This window comes from Macaca mulatta, chromosome 8, assembly GCF_049350105.2.
Source record: "Macaca mulatta isolate MMU2019108-1 chromosome 8, T2T-MMU8v2.0, whole genome shotgun sequence".
Lineage (NCBI taxonomy): Eukaryota > Metazoa > Chordata > Mammalia > Primates > Cercopithecidae > Macaca > Macaca mulatta.
The window spans coordinates 67,583,417-67,608,814 of record NC_133413.1 but is presented as its reverse complement, the minus strand read 5'-3'; the positions used below and the strand labels follow the sequence as shown (position 1 = coordinate 67,608,814).

Genomic DNA, 25,398 nt, shown 5'->3' with positions numbered 1-25,398 from the left:
ACCACTATACCTCAGTATCATCCATCATTTATATTTATTTAAGCACCTACTGTATTAGGGACTTGAAATAATTGTGTTCATGTGTTACTAATGAATGTATTGAGTTTATGTAACATGAAGAACATTTTTAAAAATATGAAGTCAGCAATTCTTACATTATTCTGGTAGTATGTACTGAGATATGCTATAATATTTTTGTTCTCTTACGCAACAATACTGACCTCTAGAGATAAAGCATTGTAAATTCACTTCTTAGTAAAACTGGTTTTGGGAATATTTATAAAAAGGAGGATTTTTTTGTTTTTTTCTCTTTTTTTTAAACTTTTATGAATAATTTCAACAAACATAAAATTATAATGAATGCTTATATACCCCTTCATCCTGATTTAACAGTTGATAACAGTTTTACATATTTGCTTTCCTATTTTTTAGCCTGTGTACCTTAAAGAAAATTATAAGGATCATAATAAACATTTTAGCCTTATACTTCAGTATGCATCTCTAACAAGTTAGGAGATTTCCTACAAAAGGACAATATATTAATATAATAAAATTAACAATTATTTCCTAATGTCATCAAATATTTACATTTCCCCAATTGCTGCTAAAGTGGATTTTACAGCTGGTTAGTTCAAACCAAGATCCAGTCAACCAACAAGCATTTATTTTGGTTGATAGGTTGTTAAGTTAAGGTTCCTTAATCTAGAGCAACCCCTAGGCCCCCCCTTATGCCCCCCATGACATTGATGTTGGGAAGCTTAAGTCATTTCTCCTTTAGAATAGTCCATCTTTTGGACTTGTCTGATTGTTTCCACAGGGTATCATTTAACTTCTTTATTTTTATATCCTCTTATAAAGTGCAGATTAGATCTGAATCCTTGATAGGATTGAGGTTAAGCATTTTTGTCATTAATACATTGTAAGTATTTTTCACATACTTCCTACTGCATCATATTACATAATACTTGTCTTACCATTAATGATGCTCAGATGATTAAAGCATTCGTGACCTGATCTCTTAGTTACAAAATTTTTATTTTTATTTTGCTACTAGCAGGTAAATCTGAAGAGAGATTTTGACATCATTTGAGATCCAGTTTTATTAAACCTTTTGCATAATCGTTTTAAGATCTCTTAAAGATGTTATAAAATGAGATTTTCTATTTCTGTTGTTTCTACATATATTTGCTTGAATTCTTCTATAGAGAACTTTCTGTATTAATTGGAATTAATTTGTTTATCCTGAAATGTTTCTTCTAGAAAAGCAGGATAAATGTTTAATTATTTTACTTTATTTACCAATTTTCAGAGTAAGGAGTTAAAGTACAGAACCCTTCCAGCAGGAACATGTTTTTCCAGGAAGGAACAGGCTCTCTCTCTGTAAAATATTCTTAAGATCTTAATGAATTTTATATGTTCAGTGTGGTTCAAACAACTACTGTTACTATTTTTAAGTTAAATTTGTTCTTTTTGTTGCTTTTACTAATGCCTTTATTTATCCTTTTTTGTTTACATACTCATGTAGTCCTTTTCTTTAGACATTGTCTCATTGTCTCTTGGTTCACTACTATAAGTGGCAATGAAATTAGCATATTTTAGCCTTGACCATCATTTCATTTTAGACAGTTACATTTTTTTGATGTTTACTTTTCGACTCTGCTGTTCAGCTTGTCAGAGTTAAATGGTATCCTTAAACTTTGATCAGCCAACTATGAGATAACCATTTATACACCTTTATTCTTTTACCTTATTCCCATCTTTGGTTTCCTCTTAAATCCACAGTTAAATTTGTTCAATGGTAACCAACAATGCATTTGCTAAGAGTTTCTCAGTCACCCCTTGGTTTGATAAAGCTTGTCTTCTAATAGATTACCTTAGAAGAGCTAACTCATGATCTTCCCTGAGTACACGCTAACAACTTTGTCTATAGTCTTGATACTTAAAAGACTGCTTGGCTAGTTATTACAGTCTTTGGTTCACTCTGTATTAGTTTTCTTGGGCTGTTACAACAAACTTGAAACAATGGAAAATTATTCTCTCAAAGTTTTGGAGGCCAGAAGTCTGGTATCAAAGAGTCAGTAGGACCATGCTTTCTCTGCAGGCTTGGAGGAAGTTTTCTCCTGCAGCTTCTGGTGGCTCCAGACATTGTTGGCATTCCTTAGTCAATAGATGCGTCACTCCAATCTCTGCCTGTCTTCACATGACAGTCTCCTTTATGTCTCCTCTGCTTATAAGGACACCAGTCATTAGATTTAGGGCCCACCTTACTCCATGATGACCTCAGCTGAACTAATTACATTTGCAAAGATCCTATTTCCAAATGAGTTCATAATCTGAAAGTTCGAAGTGGACAGGAAGTTTGGTAGGACACTGTTCAACTCACTAAACTTTAATGATATAACTGTGATGTCTTTTAGAATTGGCCTTCTGGGCAGATTTCCCAGGTACTCGGTATGTCTCTCAGGGTAGATATTTAGATCCTCTCCTAAATTTTTTATTTTTTTAGAGACAAGATCTCACTCTGTTGCCCAGACTGGAGTGCAGTGGCATGATCATAGCTCACTGCAGCCTCGAACTCTTGGGCTTAACAAGTGATCCTCCTACCTTGGCCTTCCAGAGTGCAAGGATTATAGGCACAAGCCACTGAGCCCAGACTAAGGTTCTCTTTTGTTTTTTAGGGACATTTTCTTGAATTGTAATTTTAAAGATTAGCTCCATCCCATTAATTTTTCTTTTTCAGGGATTCCTTATATATGTATGTTGACTCTTTTTTGGTTTTTTTATCTATCACTTTCTCTGTAGTCCCTTTTATCTGTTTACTTGTTTCATTTTCCTGTTTGCTTTTCTCATTGCTTGCCATATTTTGAACAAGTCTGTTGCCCTTTGTTCTGTGATTTAGTGCTAAGCCTGCAGTGATTTTGTTCTTTTTTTTTTTTTCAGTTTCTTTTCTGTGTTATGTGAGCGCCCATTTCACGTCTTGTTGTTTGCCCATCTTTTCTGAGTTGTTGATCTTTTGTTTCATGGCATTTATTCAGTATATTGTTGTTTATTATTTTTAATCATGTTAGAATATTGGTTTATGGTTTTTCTCTGCATTGTGGAAATTTGAGTATCCTGAAATGTTTTAATCTGTGTTCTCTCTGTTTTCTTTTTATATTTTTCAGTGCACATTGCAGTTTTATACTTTTGGGCCAGCTGTTGTGGGATTAATGGAAGGTTGGTGGCAGGAAGGGAGTTTGGATGATTCTCAGTTCAGGAGGTTTCATTTCTGTTAGTGTGGGAAAGGCTTTATCTTCATTATCAGTATGGTTTTTGGTTTTCAGAGCTCTTCTTTCTTGTTTGATCTGACTTTGTTTCAATAAAGCCCCTATCTTAATCTCTTCCTTCTCTTCAGGTCTAGTTGCCACCTTCCAAATCCCAAAATTTGTCTTACGTCATCACCACCTCCCTTGCCACCACGAGGGTGTTCTCAAGACTACAGTTCTGGTCCCATATCTTCTCCAAGGTGCTTCTTGATGCTTTGTTGCCAAGTTTCAGGACTTTTTCAGTACTTCCCATTTTAGATGGAACCTCTTCCTTCTGGGGAGAAATCCTGGCTGCTATTATCTGAGTCCTATAGCCACTGAGAGTTATCTGACCTCTTAGCACCTCTGTGAAGCTCTTGCTATAATCCCCATACTAGGGTCAGCTCCAGCGCTTATCCTGCTGATCTTCAGTGTTTACCCCTTACTTTCTCATACGTTTGTGTTGATAGCTCTCTTCTGTCTCCTACTTACTCTGTAGGTACAGAGCATGGGTATTTCTGTCTGTTGTTCTTGTTGCTGTGTATAGTTTTTAGAAGGAGGTATGAGAAGAGTCCAGGAGACTGCCATCATTCTTGGGGAACTCAGAAACCCAAACTCAGCTAATGTTTTTGATTTTTTTTTCTGCAGCCAGAAATAAGCTGGTGATGCAGCTGGTTTCATTACTAGCCATGGTGGACTATATCTTGCCCTGTAGTGAGTGACTGCTAAAACAACAATCTAATTGGGATAATTCTGAGTAAGTTTGTTCTCTTGTATAGTTTTATAGTCAGTGAAGAAAACTTCCAAACCAAGAAAATCATCTGAAGCCATCTCTGGCATCCCCTTCCCTTTTAAAAATTCTATTCTATTTTTGAAATCTAAGGCTTTTTCTTTAATACTCTCTGATAAGGCTGATATGTAAACCTAACTCACCTCTTTCAACTATTTTCTGTTTATAAAGTCACTTAGGAGATTGAGCTAATATGCAAATAATTGAAACCATGAGTATATAGAAGTGGAGGCAGTATAAGAGAAAATGCATTTTAAAACTGGAGTTAGGGAAGTTAGTCGTGCTTATGTTGCAGGTTGGGTTCTCCAGGAATCAGACTTGGAGCTGGAGATTAGCTTCAGGATGTTTATTAGGGAGTGCTCTTGGGATCACAATTGTGAAAGGGAGGGAAGGAAGTGGGATAGATGCAGAGAGAAGTGGAGTTGCAGTGTCATGCCAGTGGAGCATGGGAATCCTTAAGCTAAATATTTAATAGTCGTTGTCTTTGGCTGTGCAAGATAACATGACCTTTTTTAGTTTCATCTTAATACATGTCCATTTTAATGTAAAAATACATATATATTACTTTTGTATTCTGAAAAAAAAATAAAGCTTTCTGTTTTGGGGGAAAATACAAATAACTTTTTAGAAGAGAGTATTTTGTCAGTCATACATGGCACTTTGGGTTCTGAAGAATATAACCTTTAGTTTTAAAGCTTCAGTGCCATTAATGGATATTATATTTGCTTTTCAGCTTGGGCAATGGTAGATGGTGGTTCAAATGTGAAAGCCCGCTCTTCCTACAATGAGAAGACCCCAAGGATCGTTGTGTCTCGTTCCCATTCAGGGATGGTCAGACAGGTCGCTCTTCAGACTTTTGGAAACCAGACTACAATTATCCCAGCTGGTGGTGCTGGTATGTTCCTCTTCCTGTATGATCCCTGGAGAATGTTCCTGGCATGGTCAAGGCTGTGTTAGGAGACTGATTTGCTTGTCCATGCTTGGGAAGAAAGTGAGGAGGAATGGTGTACTTTTAAGGCAGGCTTGGTCTCCTGTTTGGTAACCTCGAGGGTGGGAGTTTCGTCACTCTGCCCTTCTTATTAGAAAGAAGCAGTCTCGGCCAGGCGCGGTGGCTCAAGCCTGTAATCCCAGCACTTTGGGAGGCCGAGACGGGTGGATCACGAGGTCAGGAGATCGAGACCATCCTGGCTAACGGTGAAACCCCGTCTCTACTAAAAAATACAAAAAACTAGCCGGGCGATGTGGCGGGCACCTGTAGTCCCAGATACTCGGGAGGCTGAGCCAGGAGAATGGCGTGAACCCGGGAGGCGGAGCTTGCAGTGAGCTGAGATCCGGCCACTGAACTCCAGCCTGGGCAACAGAGTGAGACTCCGTCTCAAAAAAAAAAAAAAAAAAGCAGTCTCACAACAGTGATTTCTCTTTCTTGAATACACAAAAGCATATTCCCTCCCATTAGATCTACCACTGATTGCTTTTTATGCAATCTGATTTCAAAATAATTGTCTTATCTGTGGGAATATCACAGAGGGGAAGAAAGATCAAGCACTTAAGATGCCTCATATGGCAGAAAGACGCCAGGAGTCATCGTAAGTATTATTAGAAAGGCTAATCCCTGAGTCACTAACACCCCTGAACTCTTTAACCTGCATGCCTGGGATGAGCAAGAGAGGCTAGTGCCCACCCACCTTACTGTATATTCTGTACTATTATATTAGTCAGCCTAGTTTTTCAGAAAAGAAACCGATAATACAATTTCAAGCCTTGTGAGTCATATACAGTCTCTGTTGCATACTATTTGATTTTCTTTAATGAACTTTTGAACATATTTTTTAAAAATTCTCATCTTAAGAGCCCTACAAGAACAGGCCATGACCTGGATTTAGCTTGAGGGGCTGTTTGTCAGCTCCTGTTATGGGTACTGTCTAACATGTCAGAAATGTTTTAATTCACGTTAATAGCAAATTATGGTCAGCAAACAAATGTGTTGGAAAATCTTCTCAGCACACATAAAGGGAGAAGTAATACTTCCTTTTTTTTTTGTCTTTTTTGAGATGCAATCTCATTCTATCTCCCAGGCTGGAGTGCAGTGGTGTAATCTAGGCTCACTGCAACCTCCGCCCCCTGGGCTCAAGTGATTTTTGTGCCTCAGCCTCCCAAGTAGCTGGGACTATAGGCATGCACCACCATGGCTGATTTTTTGTTATTTTTAGTAGAGGCGGGGTTTTGCCATATTGCCCAGGTTGGTCTTGAGCTCCTGAGCTCAGGCAGTCTGCCTGCTGTGGCCTCCCAAAGTGCTAGGATTACAGGTGTGAGCCACCACACCTGGCCAATACTTTTTAACTTTTAAGCCTAGTAATTTTAATTTTCTTTTCTATATATCTGCCTTCTTTAATATGGCTTCATTATTTTCTTAGAGGTTCTCTGTTAGGTTGGTTAGGAAAAATGTCCAGAATACCCAGTAGGGATGAGATAACTAGATTCTAGACTCAGTTTCTTCTGCATTTTTTATTAATTTTAAAATTCTGCCTCATTACAAAAAGGCTTTAGAGTGGTAGTGTTACTGTTCTCTTTCACATGAGGCCTACTTAGACATTTAGGTAAAACTTGTGTGTTTAATATGTCATTCCATAGAAAATGGCACATACTGAATGTGTCATTCCATAGAAAATAACCACAATGTATATTTAAAAATTTTAAATTATAGGTATATATTTAGTTACATTTGAGACTAGCTTAATAAGTTACTTTGCAGGCCGAGTGCGGTAGCTCACACCTGTAATCCCAACACTTTGGGAAGCCAAGGCAGGCAGATCAGGAGGCCAGGAGTTCAAGACCAGCATGACCAACATGGAAAAACCCTGTCTCTACTAAAAAATACAAAAAAAAACTAGCAGGGCGTGGTGATGCTCACCTGTAATCCCAGCTACTCGGGAGGCTGAGGCAGGAGAATTGGTTGAACCCAGGAGGCAGAGGTTGCAGTGAGCCGAGATCACGCCATTGCACTCCAGCCTGGGCGACAGAGCGAGACTCTGTCTCAAAAAAAATAAAATAAAAAATAAGTTACTTTGCAATGTATTTTTGTTCTGAGTTTAATGTTTATACTGTTACTTTAAAATTGTTTCAATTTGAAATAATTTTAAACTTGGTCACACACACACACAAAAAAAAACAAAACACAGATACAATAATTTTAAACTTAAGCAGTTGCAGAGACTGCAGCAAGCTCCTGCACACCCCGTCCTGTTATTTTAACAGTATACTTAATCAAAAAAGTATGCTACTTTCTTAAAATTTTTTGAATAATAACCTAAATTCTTTGTTTATCTTTTAGGTTATAAAGTTTTAGCACTTTTGGATGTGCCTGATAAGAGTCAAGAAAAAGCTGATTTATATATCCATGTGACATACATCAAAAAGTGGGATATATGTGCTGGTAATGCCATCTTAAAAGCCCTTGGGGGGCATATGACTACCCTGAGTGGTGAAGAAATCAGTTACACTGGTTCAGACGGCATTGAAGGGGGACTCCTTGCTAGCATCAGAATGAACCACCAGGCCCTGGTCAGAAAACTCCCAGATCTAGAAAAGACAGGACATAAATAAGCATAACTGATTACAGGGTACAGTTCTTCACAGCTGAAATGGTTAGCCTGAAATGCTGGAAGCTTCGAAGGATTGGTGGAGACTATGCATGGTTAAGGCCATCCCGAACTTTTTAAAGTATTTATGAAGCATCAGAGACTTATTTTCCCTGTAATAGGATGCAAGATCAGGGAAAATGGGTTGCTTTGTGTCTCAAGTATTGTCTTTATTTTTGAGACTATTTTCATACAGTTGTCATACACAAGGCGCATATATATATTTGTGAATTAAAATCTGTAGCTGAGTCTACATTGTTATGAGTCACCATTTTCACACAACATCATGAATCTTCACTGTTAGTACTTTCATGTAGAATTCGGTTGAAGGAAAGATTGATTTTTGTGTAGATGTTTAATATAACTTTACAACTTTATCTCATTGAAAATAAAGTCATTGGGGATTTTTACCTCTAATTTGGATGGAAAGCACAAGAAGCCACACATTCATTAATATGCAACAAATGTTGTATTTATGTTACTGAATATTTCTATGGATTAAAATAGAAAAAGTTTAATTGATTTTTTCTTTGAAATTTTAATAACAGGTTCACCAGCTGGTAGAAAATCGAGACACATGATGGTTTGCATTGTAATAATTTCTGTGTGTATGTGTGTGTGTTGTTTTGTTTTTATAAAGATATAAATGTGTTTGTACTCATGAGTTCAGCATTTCTGCTCTCTTGCTGTCTATTTTCATTTTCCCTACGGAAGATGCATGGTTGCATCCTTTTCCTTCTGACCAACACTTAGTCTTTAACTTTGTGAGGTTTGGTTTAAGGATGCAGGGTTAGCACTATAATTTTGGTTCATTTTCTCATAAGGATAAAATATGCTGTAAGGCACTATAAGAATATAAATGATTCTATTACAATTGAAAGTTACTTGACATTACATGAATTGAACTAGGTTTCATTATTTTCAGACTTTTAGTATTGTTTTTTTAATTTGCCAGGTTTGTATATAGAAGATTCTCTCATTATCAAGAATGAGTATGGTTGCTTTTGCCATGGTTGCTTTTACTATTAATAAATGTATCTAGCCTAACCAAACTGAAAGTGTAGTAACTTTTGAGATTCTCTTAACTTCCCTTCAGATTAAAATAGAGAAGTTTTAAGGTACTTTTTGATGAAATTTTTTTCTATTCAGTCTGGTTAGAAAAAAAAGTTGTGACATATTCATTGTGTTACCGTAACTAGAACCTTGCTTTGTGAACTATCTTTCATTGGTTTGTGTGGTTTCTCTCAATGTGATATCTGGAAACTTCATGTAAACTATCCATGCCATTATTTCATGTGACTCCAGTGCCCTTGTATTCCATAACATACTGATAAGGAGAGGGATTTCTCATGGTTTCTTCCTTTGCTAAATTTTTTAACCATAATGCAGCTTTCCTTTTATTTTCTTATCTTGGAAGTAAAATTGACCAAAGAATGTACATTCTAGCCTGGTGGAATGTGCATACTTTAGGTTTGTATGTTACATTGTCCAAAGCCCTTTACTTTCTTATTAGTAAACTGAGTCTAATATGACACAAATGTTTCACCCAATCTCTTACAACTGGCCAAATTCAAGAAGGTGGTGGGCCTCATTAGTGCGCCTTTTCAGTGAAAATTCAAAGTTTTGGTAGTTGGAACACTTGATATTTAAATAGGACTTGAGAATTTTGAAAAGAGTCAGACCTCATCTTTTTTACTTTGCAATAAGCTGAAGAAACTTTCTTTTTCAGGAGAGATGGCCAGATGGTAAAGGTATATGCTGTTGCCAGAGTCCTGTGGTATAAGCATCTGTTTTTATTGTAGTATGTCAAAGTTAGGGAAATGGGACTGGCAGGTAAAAAATGGAATTTAATTTCAATGTTATATGGGAACTCTGATTTAATTGGAAGCAAACTAGTTCAAATTAGCAGGAATTATTTTATTTTATTTTTTCGAGATGGAGTTTCGCTCTTGTTGGCCAGGCTGGAGTGCAATGGCATGATCTCGGCTCACTGCAACCTCCACCTCCTGGGTTCAAGTGATTCTCCTGCCTCAGCCTCCCAAGTAGCTGGGATTACAAGCGTGCACCACCATGCCCGGCTAATTTTTTTGTATTTTGTTAGAGACAGGGTTTCTCCATGTTGGTCAGGCTGGTCTCAAACTCCCGACCTCAGGTGATCCACCTGCCTCGGCCTCCCAAAGTGATGATTTTATTTTTATTTTTATTTTATTGATCTGCATATAGATAATGACTTTGTGAAGAGTGTGTGTTGTGTGCAAAACTTAAGATATTGGTTGAGAGTTAAATACATTATTTTTATAATACGTTGGGTATAGTCTAGTTACTAATGATTTTTAAGTACTTTTATAAAAAGTTCATTTTTAAAATTGTTTGTTTTTAAAAGCCAATATACACTGCGGAATTAGGAACAGTATTTATATTTATTTATACAAGACATTGTGCCAGAGCATACTAGTAAAACACCTTCATGAATGGGTAATGTAATCTCCCAGAATTACATTAAAATTATTTCTGAAAAGTAGCAAAGTCATTACATTTTACTTTTAATGACCCATACCTCACCAGCTCCTTGTCTTTTCTTCACTATTGCCCTTATTTTGAGGCAATTTTTCCTTAAAATATAACTTACGCACCACATTTAGTAGAGGCAGTGACAGTGATCTCAGTACCTATCAGCTGTCCCCCTCCTCTGCCCCTCTTCATCTCTTCTACCTTGTGACCATGTCCCTTGCCCATTCATGTTCTCCTTTATCTCTGCTTTTCTTTCTTAGCCAGGATGCTTCCCCCACAACTCTCACTCCCAAATTCTTTTAGATAATACATTTTTCTGGATATTGGCTGCTGAAATCTGAAGCTCTGGTAAAGTTCCTAGTATGGGAGATCAGTCCTGGAGGAGGCCTAGTTAACTATTACATTACAAAGACTCCTCAGAAAGTAAAGGAAAATCACCTTCAAAACCACAAACCTTTACGTTGTCAAGTCTTTAACATCAGTGTTTTTACAAAGTATTTCTTTCTACCCATTGTTCAAGAATGTAAATGTAGAAAAAAACACAAGAGAGTTGGGTAGATACACATGCTTGAGGAAACTTGCTTTTACTGTTTTCCTACTTGTATCCCCAGTTCAGTTGAATTTACAAGGACCTACAAGATGGTCATGTTTGTCTTGGTATGTGTCACCCCAATTTTAGTGTTTCTTTTTTGATTTTAAATCAGTAATTATTCAGTGGATTGTTTATACTGTATAATGAAGTAACAAAAACATTTTGGTTTGTATGTTTTAATTAACAGTTGTGCAAATTCTTCCTGTTTGTTAGGTGCTCCCTTTGAATATTTTGTGAACTGTGTCAGAGGGAGAGGGGTGGTGGCTAGGAAGAGGGTCAGAAAGAAGCTAGAGGGAGGTCAGGTAACAGGGAGGATGCAAAGCAAACATCTACCCTGGTCACCCTAGGGTCAGGGTATCTGTCCTTGTCTCATGTTGAATTCAAAAATTGGATATCACTTAGGCTTTGAAGGTGACAGCCATCTCTGATAGCTGAGCATGAGTAAAGAAAGGTAGAGTGCCAGTGCAGAAAGGAAAATATTCAGCTTTCCTCTCTTAGATCACACTTTGAAGATGGCCTTCTGGAGACAATCTGACGGGTTAAAACAGGAACTGTTGAAATTATTCTAGCTGTAACCACCTATCAGCTATGTGTTGATTGATCCTAGAAAGAAAAATAATTTTTCATTTTAGATCTTGATTGAATTTAAGATGTATTTATATGCCTACAAAAAGTCTGTCTTGTTACTGTTGTATAAAATAAACCTAATCTATGGTTTCATTTTTAATCTAAAAAAAGTTGTGCCTTAACAATAGGGCATTGTATGTTAATAAGGGAAAACAATCTTTTTAGTAGATGGGGAAAATAGGAACTTTTTGCCGTTAAAACTTAAGTTCTTGTGATGTTTTTAATATTATAGTTGGGGGAAGTTCATTAAAATTAAATTGAAATAAAATTATTTTTGCATAACCTAGCATTTACCACTAAAGTATGTTTTTTATAAGAACTGGCATCTTGGTGTATATAGGTCTGAAATAATATTTCACCTTTTGATTTTTAATTTTAATAATATTAGACCAGGATAGATCACATTTTTGCAAATCTTAGTTTTAAATAAATTATTTCAGTGTGCTGTTAGTCCTCTGCAGTCATTTTGGTTTAAAAAGTGACTTTATTTATGGTAGCATATCAATAATTTATTAATGTTAAAAAATACTTGTGTATGACATTACAAACCGGTACAGTTCCTAGGGGGAGAGGATTCTAATTGATAGGCAGTTGTGAGAGGGCAGGAAGAATGGAACTTTATACTTCAAAAGGAGGCTTTGGTTTTATGAGGTACTGCTTATGTAAATTGTTTATTTTTATTTCATCAAAGCCTGGCAGGTATATGCATTCCAATTTACCATTGGCAAAGCTTTATTTTTATTTTTAAGGTTGGATGTTGAATTAATTTTTTGGGAAATGAGATTTGTAAGTAGTTTACTTTCTAGATAAGATAACAGAAGCCAAACTTTCAGAAGTTAAGGATGATAATATTAAAATGACTTGTTATATATTGTGTTTGTAAGGGTTCCCTTAAGTATCATAACTAACAATTTGTGGAAATTGAAAAAGCATAAACTGTGTTATTTGATCAGTAATATGTTCCCTTAAAATTCATTTTGAGGTATATGTTATACACATAGTAAATTTTTGTTCAGGAATGACTTGCTCATTCTGTATTTTTAAAAATAGGAAATAAGGCATAGTGAGTCATCATTACATCAATTAACCAAAAAGTGTTTCATCCCCTCCATCACTGAAATTATCTCCTGTAGCCACCTTTCTTATTCTTGCATTATGAGGGCACATTTATGGACTTACATTTCCATGTGCCGTATTGTCCATTACCGGCAGTAGCCAAAGCTAGCCGTTTCGGTCCCACAGAAGAGACAGTGCTCTGCCATGATGACAGGGCACTGCTAGGACTGGTTTTTCTTGTTTTTCCCTTTTGGCGATGTGGACTTCAAGAACTAGATGTATATGCACAAGTTTTGAGTTTACACTAAAACTAGGAAGTGAAGTTTTCAATCTGTGTTCCTGCCTCTTCATACTTTTATTTATTTTTTGTCATCCTGCCTTATACTGGGCTAACAATGAGATAAATTAAAATGCCTTTGAATACTCTTCCCTTTCATGTATTTAAAGCCATGGAGGAACTAGACCATTAGCTGTTGCCGTCACGTGCTTAGACACCAGTTTACTTAGCGTGTTATGGCCTTCCTCAACCACACTACCAAATTTAAGTGGGTCCTGACTTCACCCTCTGGGAGGAAGTAAACTCTTCCCTCCCCATGGTTTTAGAGCAGTTTTTACCTGCAAGCACCATCTCTATATGTGTTCTTACTCGATTATACAGTTCTTGAGAGGGATTGCATCTTGGTGATTTTTGTATTTCCACCTCAACCCCAGCACCTAGCCCAGTCTCTTGCACAAATTAAGTACTTAATGTGTGTTGAATTAAATTGAATAAAGGATTATTAGCATTAGCATGTTTCGTGCCTTGGTTGTATAAGCTGGTTGTTTGTTTTGTTACATTTGCAAATATTTAATGATTATCACCCCCCACATACTAAGTTTTTAAAAGTTTTGCCTTTGCTTTAGATACTACCCCAGGCAATTTGCTGTAGATAATGTGATAGCTTCCAATGACATAATTACCCCAAACTCTCTGCCCCGATATACTTTGCCAAACGAAATTTGAATTCTCTGAATAAATTGGTCATGTCTAAAAGAGATGGTGTGCTGCATCTCCTTTTTTTTTGTGCCCCCAACCCCCCCCCAGCCTTTTTTTTTTTTCATTGTAAAAAGCACAGAAAAATTTAACATTTTAACCATTTTTAAGTGTACAATTCAGTGGCATTTCGTATGTTTTCAGTGTTATGCAACCACCTGGAACCATTTCCAGAACCTGTTCATCATTTCTAAACAAACTATACTCATTATATAGTAACTCTTCATTCTCCAGCATCCTCACTGGAGCCACTTAGCCACTTAAGATCCCTTAAGATCACTTAGCCACTGCTAAGATCCCTGCCCCCACCCCTGAGCCAGCTCCTAGTAACTCTTCAGCTTTCTGTCTCTACAAGTTCATCTGATTTTCAACTCTTAAGTCATCTGTTTGAGAACAGATGTACGTGACTTACATATTATAAAACTAGCTTGAATCCTTTCTTAGATTTTTAAAAAGTAAGATGGAGGATAGAGAAAAGAACAAAGGAAGAAAGGAAAGAATTGTAGAAAGGCGGTACTGTTAACTGAACACCGAGGTTTTGGTCTAGATCTCTTTCTTTGCCACACAGAAAGCCAATCACTGAGACAATGAGTATTGCCAAGGAAGAAAGGCTTTATTTATTTGGGTGATGTTAGGGAGATGGGAGATAAGTCTCAAATCTCTCAAATCTATCTCACTGAACCCCCCAAATTCCTGACTAAAGTTACACGTTTATATAGCAGAGAAGGAAAACAGGAGGGGTGAGAAAATGGAGTGCGTCAACAGGCAGCAAGTGATTGAATGAATGGTCTGACATCTCATTGGATGGTTGGGATGACTGGGTAAGATTCAGTTCCTTGCTATTAATACCATCTGGGAGGCCTGAAGGAACTTAGGTAAGACAAATGTAAGTTTTAAGCTTTAAGCCCAGGAGGGTCAATTTCTATGTTGATTGAAAAAAATCCCATAAACATCAGTTTTATGGGTTAATTGGGCCAGTTTCACTAATAAAAAAGGTACAATGAAAAGGCTACACAGGCTTTTGTTCTTAAGTTTTGTAGGTGTTAGGCCTCTTTAAAATTTTTCAAGTTTCTTCTGAAGATCAATAAAGCAAGCTCAAAAAAGCAAGACCTTTCATTCCATCACTGGCAAACTTCTTTTAATTCCATTGAGAGCAAGATTTTATTACCCATAACGTTATCTTAATTTCTTCAGCTATAGTTCTTAAGTATAAATTGACATTCCTGACCAGGTGCGGTGGCTCATGCCTGTAATCCCAGCACTTTGGGAGGCCAAGGTGGGCGGATCACGAGGTCAGGAGATGGAGACCATCCTGGGTAACACGGTGAAACCCCGTCTCTACTAAAAATACAAAAAAATTAGCCGGGCGTGGTTGCGGGCGCCTGTAGTCCCAGCTACTTGGGAGCTTGAGGCAGGACAATGGCGTCAACCTGGGAGGCGGAGCTTGCAGTGAGCCAGTTCATGCCACTGCACTCCAGCCTGGGTGACAGAGCGTGACAGAGCAAGACTCCGTCTCAAAAAAAAAAAAAAAATTCAGGTTTCTTTTGAGGATCAATAAAGCAAGCTTCAAAATAGCAAGACCTTTCATTCCATCACTGGCAAACTTTCTAAGTCCATTGAGAGCAACTTTTTATTACCCACATTATCTTAATTTCTTCAGCTATAGTTCTTAAGTATAAGTTGACATTATTTCCAATATTGCATGACTGAAATTTTGCACATTAAATTTCCTAAGGACTTCTTGGAAAAAGTACTTACTGACTTGGCAGGTTAGTACTTCCCTGACAAAGCTGCATGTAAAGATGGCAGGGTTGGGGAGACTGTGGGCTTGCTCTGAACGCTGGTGAATTCTGCCCCAGCCTCGATTGTCTAGGTGGCCGGTGTTCTGGAATTCACTACCACTCCTTCCATATACTTCCAAGCACACTCTCTAGGCTACAATTGAATATAGAGGCAGAAAATACCTGAGTATTACAAGAAGTTTATGACTTCTGGATGCTTTTTAGAGGCCTAAGTAATTTTTTACTGTCCATTGGAGTCCCATTGGAGTATCGGGTTTGTATTTTTAAAATATTGTAATTGCCTCACGCTTATAATCCCAGCACTTTGGGAGGCCGAGGCTGGCGGATCGCCCGAGGTCAGAAGTTTGAGACCAGCCTAGCCAACATGGTGAAACCCCGTCTCTACTAAAACTGCAAAACTTAGCTGGGCGTGGTGGCACGCACCTGTAATCCCAGCTACTCAGGAGGCTGAGGTAGGAGAATTGCTTGAACCTGGAAGGCAGAGGTTGCAGTGAACTGAGATTGTGCCACTGCACTCCATTTTGGGTGACAGAGCAAGACTCCATCTCGATTATCTATCTATCTATCTATCTATCTATCTATCTATCTATCTATCTATCTATCTATCTATCTATCTACGTATATATGTATATTTATATTTAATTGCATTTATTATTTTAAGCACACACTCATGAAAGGGCAGTAGGTGAGTGGTATACTTTACCTACCTTGTCTTCAGTTAATCTTTCTTTCTATAACCATTGGTGAGATAGGGGAAATTTAAACTCCTGGCATCCTCTTTAAATTCATGCCATCTACCCAAAAAATATCAGGTGTTTGTATGGTTGCTGGTGAGTTTTTTCACAGTACATTTTAATTTCATGGAATTAAATCGCCTCTGTGGCTCTCCTTTGGTGATTCTATTTTCGTTGCTGTCATATATCCTGACACGAAATAAGATTTTTCTGTTCCTTGAAAACACATTATAAGCCAGCATCCTTTGCTATGGCCCTATGCTCCTACCAGAATAGGAGAGGCTAGCTTCTTGTGTTGGAACACCTTTGTTCATGGATTACATAAAAACAAGTAGTACCTAGAAGAGTCAAGATCACAGAAGGTAAGCTGGTAAAAAGCACAAAAGAGTACAGTGGATATTTGATAACTTGAGGAAGATAAATGTAATGTGTCCACATAAAAGGGTGGGGAATTGGATTATGTGCATCTGAGGATGGTTAGATAATTTGTATAATATTTTTGCATTTCTTGCATCAATCTTACTTATAGCCCACGGAGGGGAAGGCAAATATTCCCATTTTAGAGATGGTCTTCCATACTGGCCAATAGTGACTTCTCAAACTGCCTAATGGGTTGCCTGTCTGGCTGTCTGGCTTGAACTTTGCTGTGGTTAATTAATGCTTTCTGGGAACTGTTTTTCCCACTTTGATTTCAGTGACCTTGTTTTCTTCTGGTTATCCTCCTACCTCTTCGACTTTTCTTTTCAGTTTCTTTACTCTGTCCTCTGCTACAATTCACACTTCAATGTTTGTGTTTTCAAAGGTACCATTTTTGGGTCTCCGTTCATCATATTCTCCCAGAGCAATTTTCAAATATTGCCTATGTGCTGATGACCGCAGATTTATATGTCCCTGCTTTAAATTTATCCTACACTTTAGACCAATATTTTCAAATGCATATCTTTAATTGACTATACTGCATGCTCCTCAAATTCAGTATATTCAAATCTAAAGTAATTATGTTGCAGTACACAACCTCTGGTAGTCTCCTTAGCTAAAGACAATAGTGTCCAAAAAGTCTCCCAAACTAGGAAACTTAGAGATATGTTCATCACCTTTCCCTAATTGTCTGCCTCTATTTTCACCCCATCTTCAAGAACTTATACCCACCAATGTCTCTTGAAACTATTTTTTTTCCATTTGCCATTGAACAATTTTAGATTCTATCATTAAATTGGTTTAGAAGATTTAAAAATATATTGAGGGGGTAGAACTGAAAGTAATTTTTTTTTTCCAAATAAGTTTTTTTCCTGTTTTTTTGTTTTTATTGAGACAAAGTCTCACTTTGTCACCCAGGCTGGACTGGAGTGGCACAGTCTTGGCTCACTGCAACCTCTGCCTCCCGGGTTCAAGCAATTCTCCTGACTCAGCCTCTCGAGTAGCTGGGCTCACAGGCATGCAGCACCATGCCTGGTTAATTTTTGTATTTTTAGTAGAGAAGGGGTTTTGCCATGTTGGCCAGGGTGGTCTTGAACTCCTGGGCTCAGGTGATCTACCTGCCTCCCAAGGTGCTGGGATTACAGGCGTGAACCACTGTACCCAACCGTCTTCCTAATTTTAAACAATGCATGCTCAAAAAGAAAATGAGTAAAATACAGATAAATGCAATGCAAAAAGTAAAAACCACCCTAATCCCGCTATCCAAAGAAAACTGTGATTCACATTTTTATGTATTTTTTTTCTATATTTTCCTGTGGAAATATAAATTGTATTGTGTATTTCAATAATAATAGAAATACGTTTTTTCTCTGCTTTTTTAACTTAGGAATATAGCTTTGATTTCTTATGTCAGTAGATATTATAGCATAAGTTATAAAACAATATTCAACTATACAGATGGATGTGTATGATTTACTTAATGCATTCTCTTTAGGTTATTTCCCATTTTAGTTATTACAAATAACATTACAGTGATCACCCCTGGGATTACTTCCTTAAACTACCTCTATATGAAATAATACACACATTTAAAGGATTGAAGTAGTGGAAACATTCTTATAAAATCAGTAATATATGTTTATTGTAGAAAAATTATAGATCAGCCAAAATTGCAGAACCTCACCCAGACAAACACTACATAATGGCTGCAGTTCTAGAGCTCCCCCAGACCACTCTTAGCTTCAATTTATTAGAAGGATTTACAGAACTCAGTTAAATTATTATATGGTAATTGTGTATTAAAGCAAAAGGATAAAGATTAAGATCAACAATGGGAAAAGGGTCATAGGGCAGACTCCATAAGAGTTCTAGATATAAGCTTCTAATTGTCCTCTCCCAGTAGAGTCATGCAGACAGCATTTACTTCTGTCATCAACCATATGTGGCAACACGCATGGAGTATTGCCACCTTGGGAGTGTAATTGCCAGACAGGTTTATTTTGCCCACTCCCCAGATAAAAGCCAGTTTATCAAGACAGGGGAATTGCAATAGAGAAAGAGTTTAATACATGTAGAGCCTGTGTAAGGCTAAATGGAAGATCAAAGCTTTATTATTACTCAAATTAGCCTCCCTGAAAATTCAGAGACTAGGGTTTTTCAAGAATAGTCTGATGGGCAAAGGGCTAAGGAATGAGTGCTGCTGATTGGTAGGGGATGCAACCAATAGGGGTGTGAAAATCAGTCCTCGTGCATTGAGTCTGCTTCTGGATGGGGGCCACCAGAGGAGTTGTTGGTCTGGGTGGGGTCATCTGGTCATCAGAAATGCAAAAGCCTGAAAAGACATCTCAAAAGGCCAATCTTAGGTCCTACAATAGTGATGTTATTTATAGGAGAAATTAGGGAGTTGGAAATCTTGTGACCTCCAGAATAACAGATGGTGTAATCATTTAACTACTATTTGTTGCAGAATTCAAGCCTCCCTCCCCCTCCTAACCTGGTGGTCTTTAATTAGTTTTACAAAGGCAGTTTAGTTTTTGCAAAGAGCTATTATTTAAACTACAAACTAAATTTATCCAAAAGTTAGCTTGGCCCATGCCCAGGAATGGCCAAGGATAGTTTGGAGGTTAAAGGCAAAATGGAGTTGGTTAAAGCAGATCTCTTTCACTGTTAAAATTTTTGCAAAGTTTATTTCAGGAGGCTCACCTCAGGTGTCCAGGGTTTTTATTGGGATGGATACTTAAGGATGATCAATAGGCCAGATTACTGACTTTAGTCTCCAGCTCTTTAAGAGGTCAGGTTGATACCATGTGAACCAAAGTCACTGCCATAAATCATGTTGTTAGCCTAGACTATCTAGTGTGGCTCACAGCCCCCATGTAAACACATACTGGCCTATCAGGCAGGATATTTCAAGGATTAGAGGTTACTTCCTAGAAGTTTGTCAAGAGCCAAATATTCCTGGTCAAGGTTAATCCTTTACTGCATACTGGTATATGTCCTATTAACCTAGATTTCTTTGTATGTGTATATACATACTGATGCAGGATTTTTGCTCCTTAGTTCAGCTAAATCCAGGTTCTTGTCTCACAATGAGGAAAAATTAGGCACATGGACACATTGAAGGGTGAGGAGGGTGGAATTTATTAAGCAAAAGAAAAGCTCTCAGCAAAGAGAGGGGTTCTTCAAGCAGGTTTCCTTGTCACAGTTGAATACCAGGGCTACCACATACAAGCTTAAGGGGCCAGCCTCCTCCCCTGCATAAAGCATGAATTCCTGGTTGCTCCACCCCATTCCCCTAGTGCCTGTGGGCCTCCAGTCTGCTGTGGGCATGCCCAGGCAAGTCCCCTGTGCAGGTTCCCTTATCTGCACAAAACATCTGGTATAAACACTTGTGGGGAGGGTCAGAGATTCTCTGGGTACCCTTCCCTATCTGCCTAGACCTTTGTCTGCCTCCTGCCTCTTATCAATATGTTTCCTATCATATTTATATTGCATTCTATTTACTTAGTCTTTCTGTGTCTAGAAATGCTCAACAGAATTTTTTAAAATAATTGTTGAATAGGATTCTATCATATAAATGTGATATGGTTTAGCTCTGTCCCCACCCAAATCTCATCTTTAATTGTAGTTCCCATAATTCTCACATGTTGTGGGAGGGGCCCAGTGGGAGATACTTGAATCATGGGAGCAGTTTCCCCCATACTGTTTTTGTGGTAGTGAATAAGTTTCATGAGATCTGATGGTTTTATAAGGGGAAACCCCTTTTGCTTGGTTCTCATTTTCTTGTCTGCCACCATGAAAGATGTGCCTTTTGCCTTTGCCGTGATTGTGAGGCCTCCCCAGCCATGTGGAACTGTAAGTCCATTAAACCTTTTTTTCTTTATAAATTACTCAGTCTTGTGTATGTCTTTATCAGCAGTGTGAGAACAGACTAATGCAGTAAATTAGGACCAGTAGAATGGGGTGCTGCTGCAAAGATACCCTAAAATGTGGAAGCAACTTTGGAACTGGGTAACAGGCAGAGGTTGGGACAGTTTGGAGGGCTCAGAAGAAAACAGGAAAACATGGGAAAGTTTGGAACTTCCTAGAGACTTGTTGAATGGCTTTGACCAAAATGCTGATAATGATATGGGCAATAAGGTCCAGACTGAGGTCATCTGAGATGGAGATGAGGAACTTTTTGGGAACTGTAGTAAAGGTGACTCTTGCTATGTTTTAGCAAAGAGACTGGTGGCATTTTGCCCCTGCCATAGAGATCTGTGGAACTTTGAACTTGAGAAAAGTGGTTTAGGGTAGCTGGTGGAAGAAATTTCTAAGCTTGATCAAAGCATTCAAGAGGTGACTTGGGTGCTGTTAAAAGCATTCAATGTTAAAAGGGCAAGAGTTCAGAAAACTTAGAGCCTAACGGGATAGAAACAAAAAAAAAAACAAACATTTTCCGAGGAGAAATTCAAGACAGCTGCAGAAATTTGCATAAGTAAGAGGAGCCAACTGTTAATCACCAAGACAATAGGGAAACTGACTTCAGGGCATGTTAGAGATCTTTGCAGCAGCCCCTCCCATTACAGGTCTAGAGGCCTAGGAGGAAAAAAATGGTTTCATGGGCCAGGCTCAGGGTCCCCATGCTCTGTGCAATCTAGGGACTTGGTGCCCTGCCTCTCAGCTGCTCTAGCCATGGCAAAAAGGGGTCAAGGTATAGCTCAGGTTATGGCTTCAGAGGGTGCAAGACTCAAGCCTTGGCAACTTCCACGTGGTGTTGAGCCTGCTGGTGCTCAAAAAGAATTGAGGTTTGGGAACCTCTGCCTAGATTTCAGAGGATGTATGGAAATGCCTGGATGTCCAGGCAGAAGTTTGCTGCAGGGGCAGGGCCCTCATGAAGAACCTCTGCTAGGGCAGTGCAGAAGGGAAACATGAGGTTGAAGCCCTCACACTGAGTCCCCACTGAGGCACTGCCTAGTGGAGCTGTGAGAAGAGGGCCACTGTCCTCCGGACCCCAGAATGGTAGATCCACTGACAGCTTGCACTGTGCACCTGGAAAAGTCACAGACACTCAATAACAGCCTGTGAAATCAGCTGAAGGGGAGGCCGTATCCTACAAAGCCACAGGGGCAGAGCTGCCCAAGACCATGGGAACCCACCTCTTGCATCAGCATGACCCGAATGTGAGACATGGAGTCAAAGGAGATCATATTGGAGCTTTAAAATTTGACTGCCCTGCAGGATTTCAGACTCACATGGGGCCTGTAGCCCCTTTATATTGGTCTTCCATTTGGAACAGCTGTATTTACCTGTACCCCCATTGTACCTAGGAAGTAACTAACTTGCTTTTGATTTTACAGTCTCATAGGTGGAAGGGACTTGCCTTGTCTCAGATGAGACTTTGTACTGTGGACTTTGAGTTAATGCTGAAATGAGTTAAGACTTTGGGGGACTGTTGGGAAAGCATGACTGAATTTGAAATACGAGGACATGAGGCTGGGTGCAGTGACTCATGCCTGTAATCCCAACATTTTGGGAGACTGAGGTGAGTGAATCACCTGGGGTCAGGAGTTCGAGGCCAGCCTGGTTAATATGGTGAAACCCCATCTCTACTAAAAATATAAAAAATTAATTGGGTGTGGTGGCATACACCTGTAATCCCAGCTACTTGGGAGGCTGAGGCAGGAGAATCACCTGGACCCAGGAGGCAGAGGTTGCAGTGAGCTGAGATTGTGCCACTGCACTCTAGTGGCAATCCAGTGCACTCCAGTGGCTCTGGGAAACAGAGCAAGACACTGTCTCAAAAAATAATTTTTTCTTAATATGAACATTATTTTCCTGACTCTTTGCATGTGTAGTTCCTTTTGATTTCAAGCATCTTGAGCAATGAAAAGTTATTTCAACAAAATTTTAAATTTGTTTAAAAGGTGCATATTCTCCAGAACAGTGGTCCTCAACCTTTTTGGCATGAGGGACCAGTGTCATGAAAAACAATTTTTCCACAGACTAAAGCAGGAAGGGGAGGATTTCGGGATGATTCGAGCACATTACATTTATTGTGCACTGTATTTCTATTATTATTACATTGTAATATATAATGAAATAATTATATAATTCACCATAATGTAGAATCAGTGGAAGCCCTGAGCTTGGTTTACTGCCACTAGATTGTTCCATCTGAGAGCTGATGGGAGACAGTGACACATCATCAGGCATTAGATTCTCATGAGGAGTGTGAAACCTAGATCCCTCACATGTGCAGTTCAAAGTAGGGTTTGCACTCCTATGAAACTCTAATGCTGCCACTGATCTGACAGAAGGTGGAGCTCAGGCAGTAATGCAAGTGGTGAGGAGTGGCTATAGATACAGATGAACTTTGCTTCACCTGCGGCTCACCTCCTGCTGTGCAGCCCAGTGCCTAATAGGCCATGGATTGATATTGGTCCGTGGCCCAGGGGTTTTGGGACCCCTGCTCCAGAGGACATAATATTTACTAACTTATTTTTAAGCATTTTGTTGAATATCAATCTTTTATCACTTGGTTGTTACAAAATATCAGAAAATAAAGAGAAAGTAAAGCACGATCTACAAATATAGTTTATTTACTATTTTTTCCTTTAAAACCATGAAGAATTTATAATGAATGAAATTTGATGATCACTGTCTTGAGAATTAATATGCGCTTTAAGGTTAAACATAGGTAGTCTAATCAAAATGTCAGGATTACTATAATGCTCATATTTAAACTGCTTAGTTATTGGAGTATAAGAAAATTTAAACTCTAGACTTTAGTTTGCTGAAAATGAACATTTTCTATTTTTGTAATTTGCATGAACTTGAGCCATATACTGAATTTAAAAGCTATTTATATGGTAATAAAACAGAATAACAGTCAAGTTAGAGCATGAGCTCTTTCATTTGCAAAGGCAATTAGAAGTCTTTCCAACCAGAAAAGAATAAATTTATTTTTGCACAGAAAATGTTTTTAGCTTTAGTTCATTCAGAGACAATGTTTATTGACTACAACAGTTTCTTAGTTATTGAAGTCAGGTGGGGAAATTCTTCTCTGGGTATGTGAAGAGCACTTCAGTTCTACTTCTTGGGAAAAAAGCTTCTTGTTTAAATGGAGAAAGAGATGAACAAAGCCTGGGATGCACTAGACCCATAAAAAAAGTGTTTAGGGCAAATATTAACACAAATATTATGGTAAAATTTGGCAAAAAACAAAACAAAACAAGACATACTGTTTTAAAAAAGCCTTCAAGCTGTTCTCTGCTGCTCTTACACCACAGCAATCAGCACAGAAGACTTTTATGACCTTGTGTAGAAAATACTCTTTCTGTGTTTTTTCTCTGCTCTCACAGCATAACAATAATCAACACAGAAGACTTCTGTAACCAAATGTGTGGGGTTTTTTTCCGCACACACCGAGTAGTGGACACAGACTGGGTGTCCTCTAATTCAGTTCTGACAGTATTTGCCCAGAGACAGTGTCAGATCTCACAGACTGAGGGTCAGTCCCCGTCTGCTCCTCCCCACACACCAGTCGCAATTCTGGGCCTCCAGAACTTCTGACTGACGAGCTTCGAGTTGCGGTCCCCATGTTACTGGTGGTGGAGCCATACAGGTCTGCAGCAACCTCAGTTCCTGCCTCCTCCAGAGAAAGAATTTGGCCAAGGGGCATAAGGCAGAGAGTGAGAAACTGAGGCAATTTTTAGAGCAGGAGTGAAAGTTTATTAAAAAGCTTTAGAGTAGAAACAAAAGACAGTAAAGAACGCTTGGAAAATGACCAAGTGGGTGACTTGAGAGATCAAGCGCATTGTTTGACCTTTGACTTGGGGTCTTATATGTTGGCAGGCTTCCAGGGTCTTGCATCCCTTTCCCACAATTCTTCCCTGGATGTGAGCTTTCCACATGCACAATGGCCTGCCAGCACCTGGGAGGGGCTGCAGGCACAGTGTGTTTACTGGAGTTGTATGCCTGCTCACTTGAGGTGTTTCTCCTTACCAGTCTAGCATTCCTAGAGGAAGGTCATAGAGCAGTGAAACTCCACCATTTTGCCTCTTGGTGCGCATGCTTGAGCCCACTTGCCCAACTCCTGAGATTTTATCAGGAAGCTGATCACCAGCTTCATGTGTTTCTGTCTATTGGGAGACTGTATTTCCCTGGCACTGGCTGTAACCAATTCTTATTTTAGAGAGACAGCTTAACAACTACCTGGCCATCACCAGATGGGTGCCTGACACCCCTGGTGTGTGTGTCGCAGGGAGAGGGAGCCCTCTCCTGCCCTGCTGATGCCTGTCTAGCTACCCAGTAACAACCCCTCTTTGGGTTTGATTAACTTGTTGAAGCAGCTCACAGAACTCAGGGAAAATCTTATGTTTACTGGTTTATTATAAATAATATTGCAAAGGATACAGATGAAGAGGTCCACAGGGCAAGGTATGGGGGAAGGAATGCAAAGCTTCCATGTCCTCCTCAGGGCACCACCCTCCAGGAACTTCCACGTGTTCAGCTATGGAAGCTCACTGAACCCTGTCCTCTTGGGTTTTTATGGAAGCTTCATGATGTCAGCATTCCTTTCCCAAGAGTATAGGATGGGACTGGGCCTGGTGGCTCATGCCTATAATCACAGCACTTTGGGAGGCTGAGGTAGGCAGATCACCTGAGATCAGGAGTTCAAGACCAGCCTGGCCAACATGGCGAAACCCTGTCTCTACTAAAAAATACAAAAATTAGCTGGGCGTGGTGGCAGCACCTGTAATCCCAGTTACTTGGGGGGCTGAGGCAGGGAGAATCACCTGAACCTGGGAGCCAGAGGTTGCAGTGAGCCGAGATTGCACCACTGCACTCCAGCCTGGGCAACAGAGCGAATCTTACATGGGAGAATCTCAGGAGCCACAATCAGAAAGGCGAGGAATGTTAGAGTGAAAGA

The 25,398-nt window shown here is 38.9% G+C and overlaps 1 protein-coding gene across 1 annotated transcript in view; it reads left to right on the top strand.

The window, feature by feature from the left end:
• BPNT2 (3'(2'), 5'-bisphosphate nucleotidase 2) overlaps positions 1-9,674 on the top strand; it is a 32,498-nt gene extending 22,824 nt beyond the window's left edge. Inside the window, 2 exon segments of the mRNA NM_001257950.1 lie at positions 4,808-4,969; positions 7,406-9,674. Of these exon segments, the coding sequence (NP_001244879.1) occupies positions 4,808-4,969; positions 7,406-7,677 (434 nt within the window). The 3' untranslated portion in view covers positions 7,678-9,674.
• Positions 9,675-25,398: the final 15,724 nt, after the last annotated feature.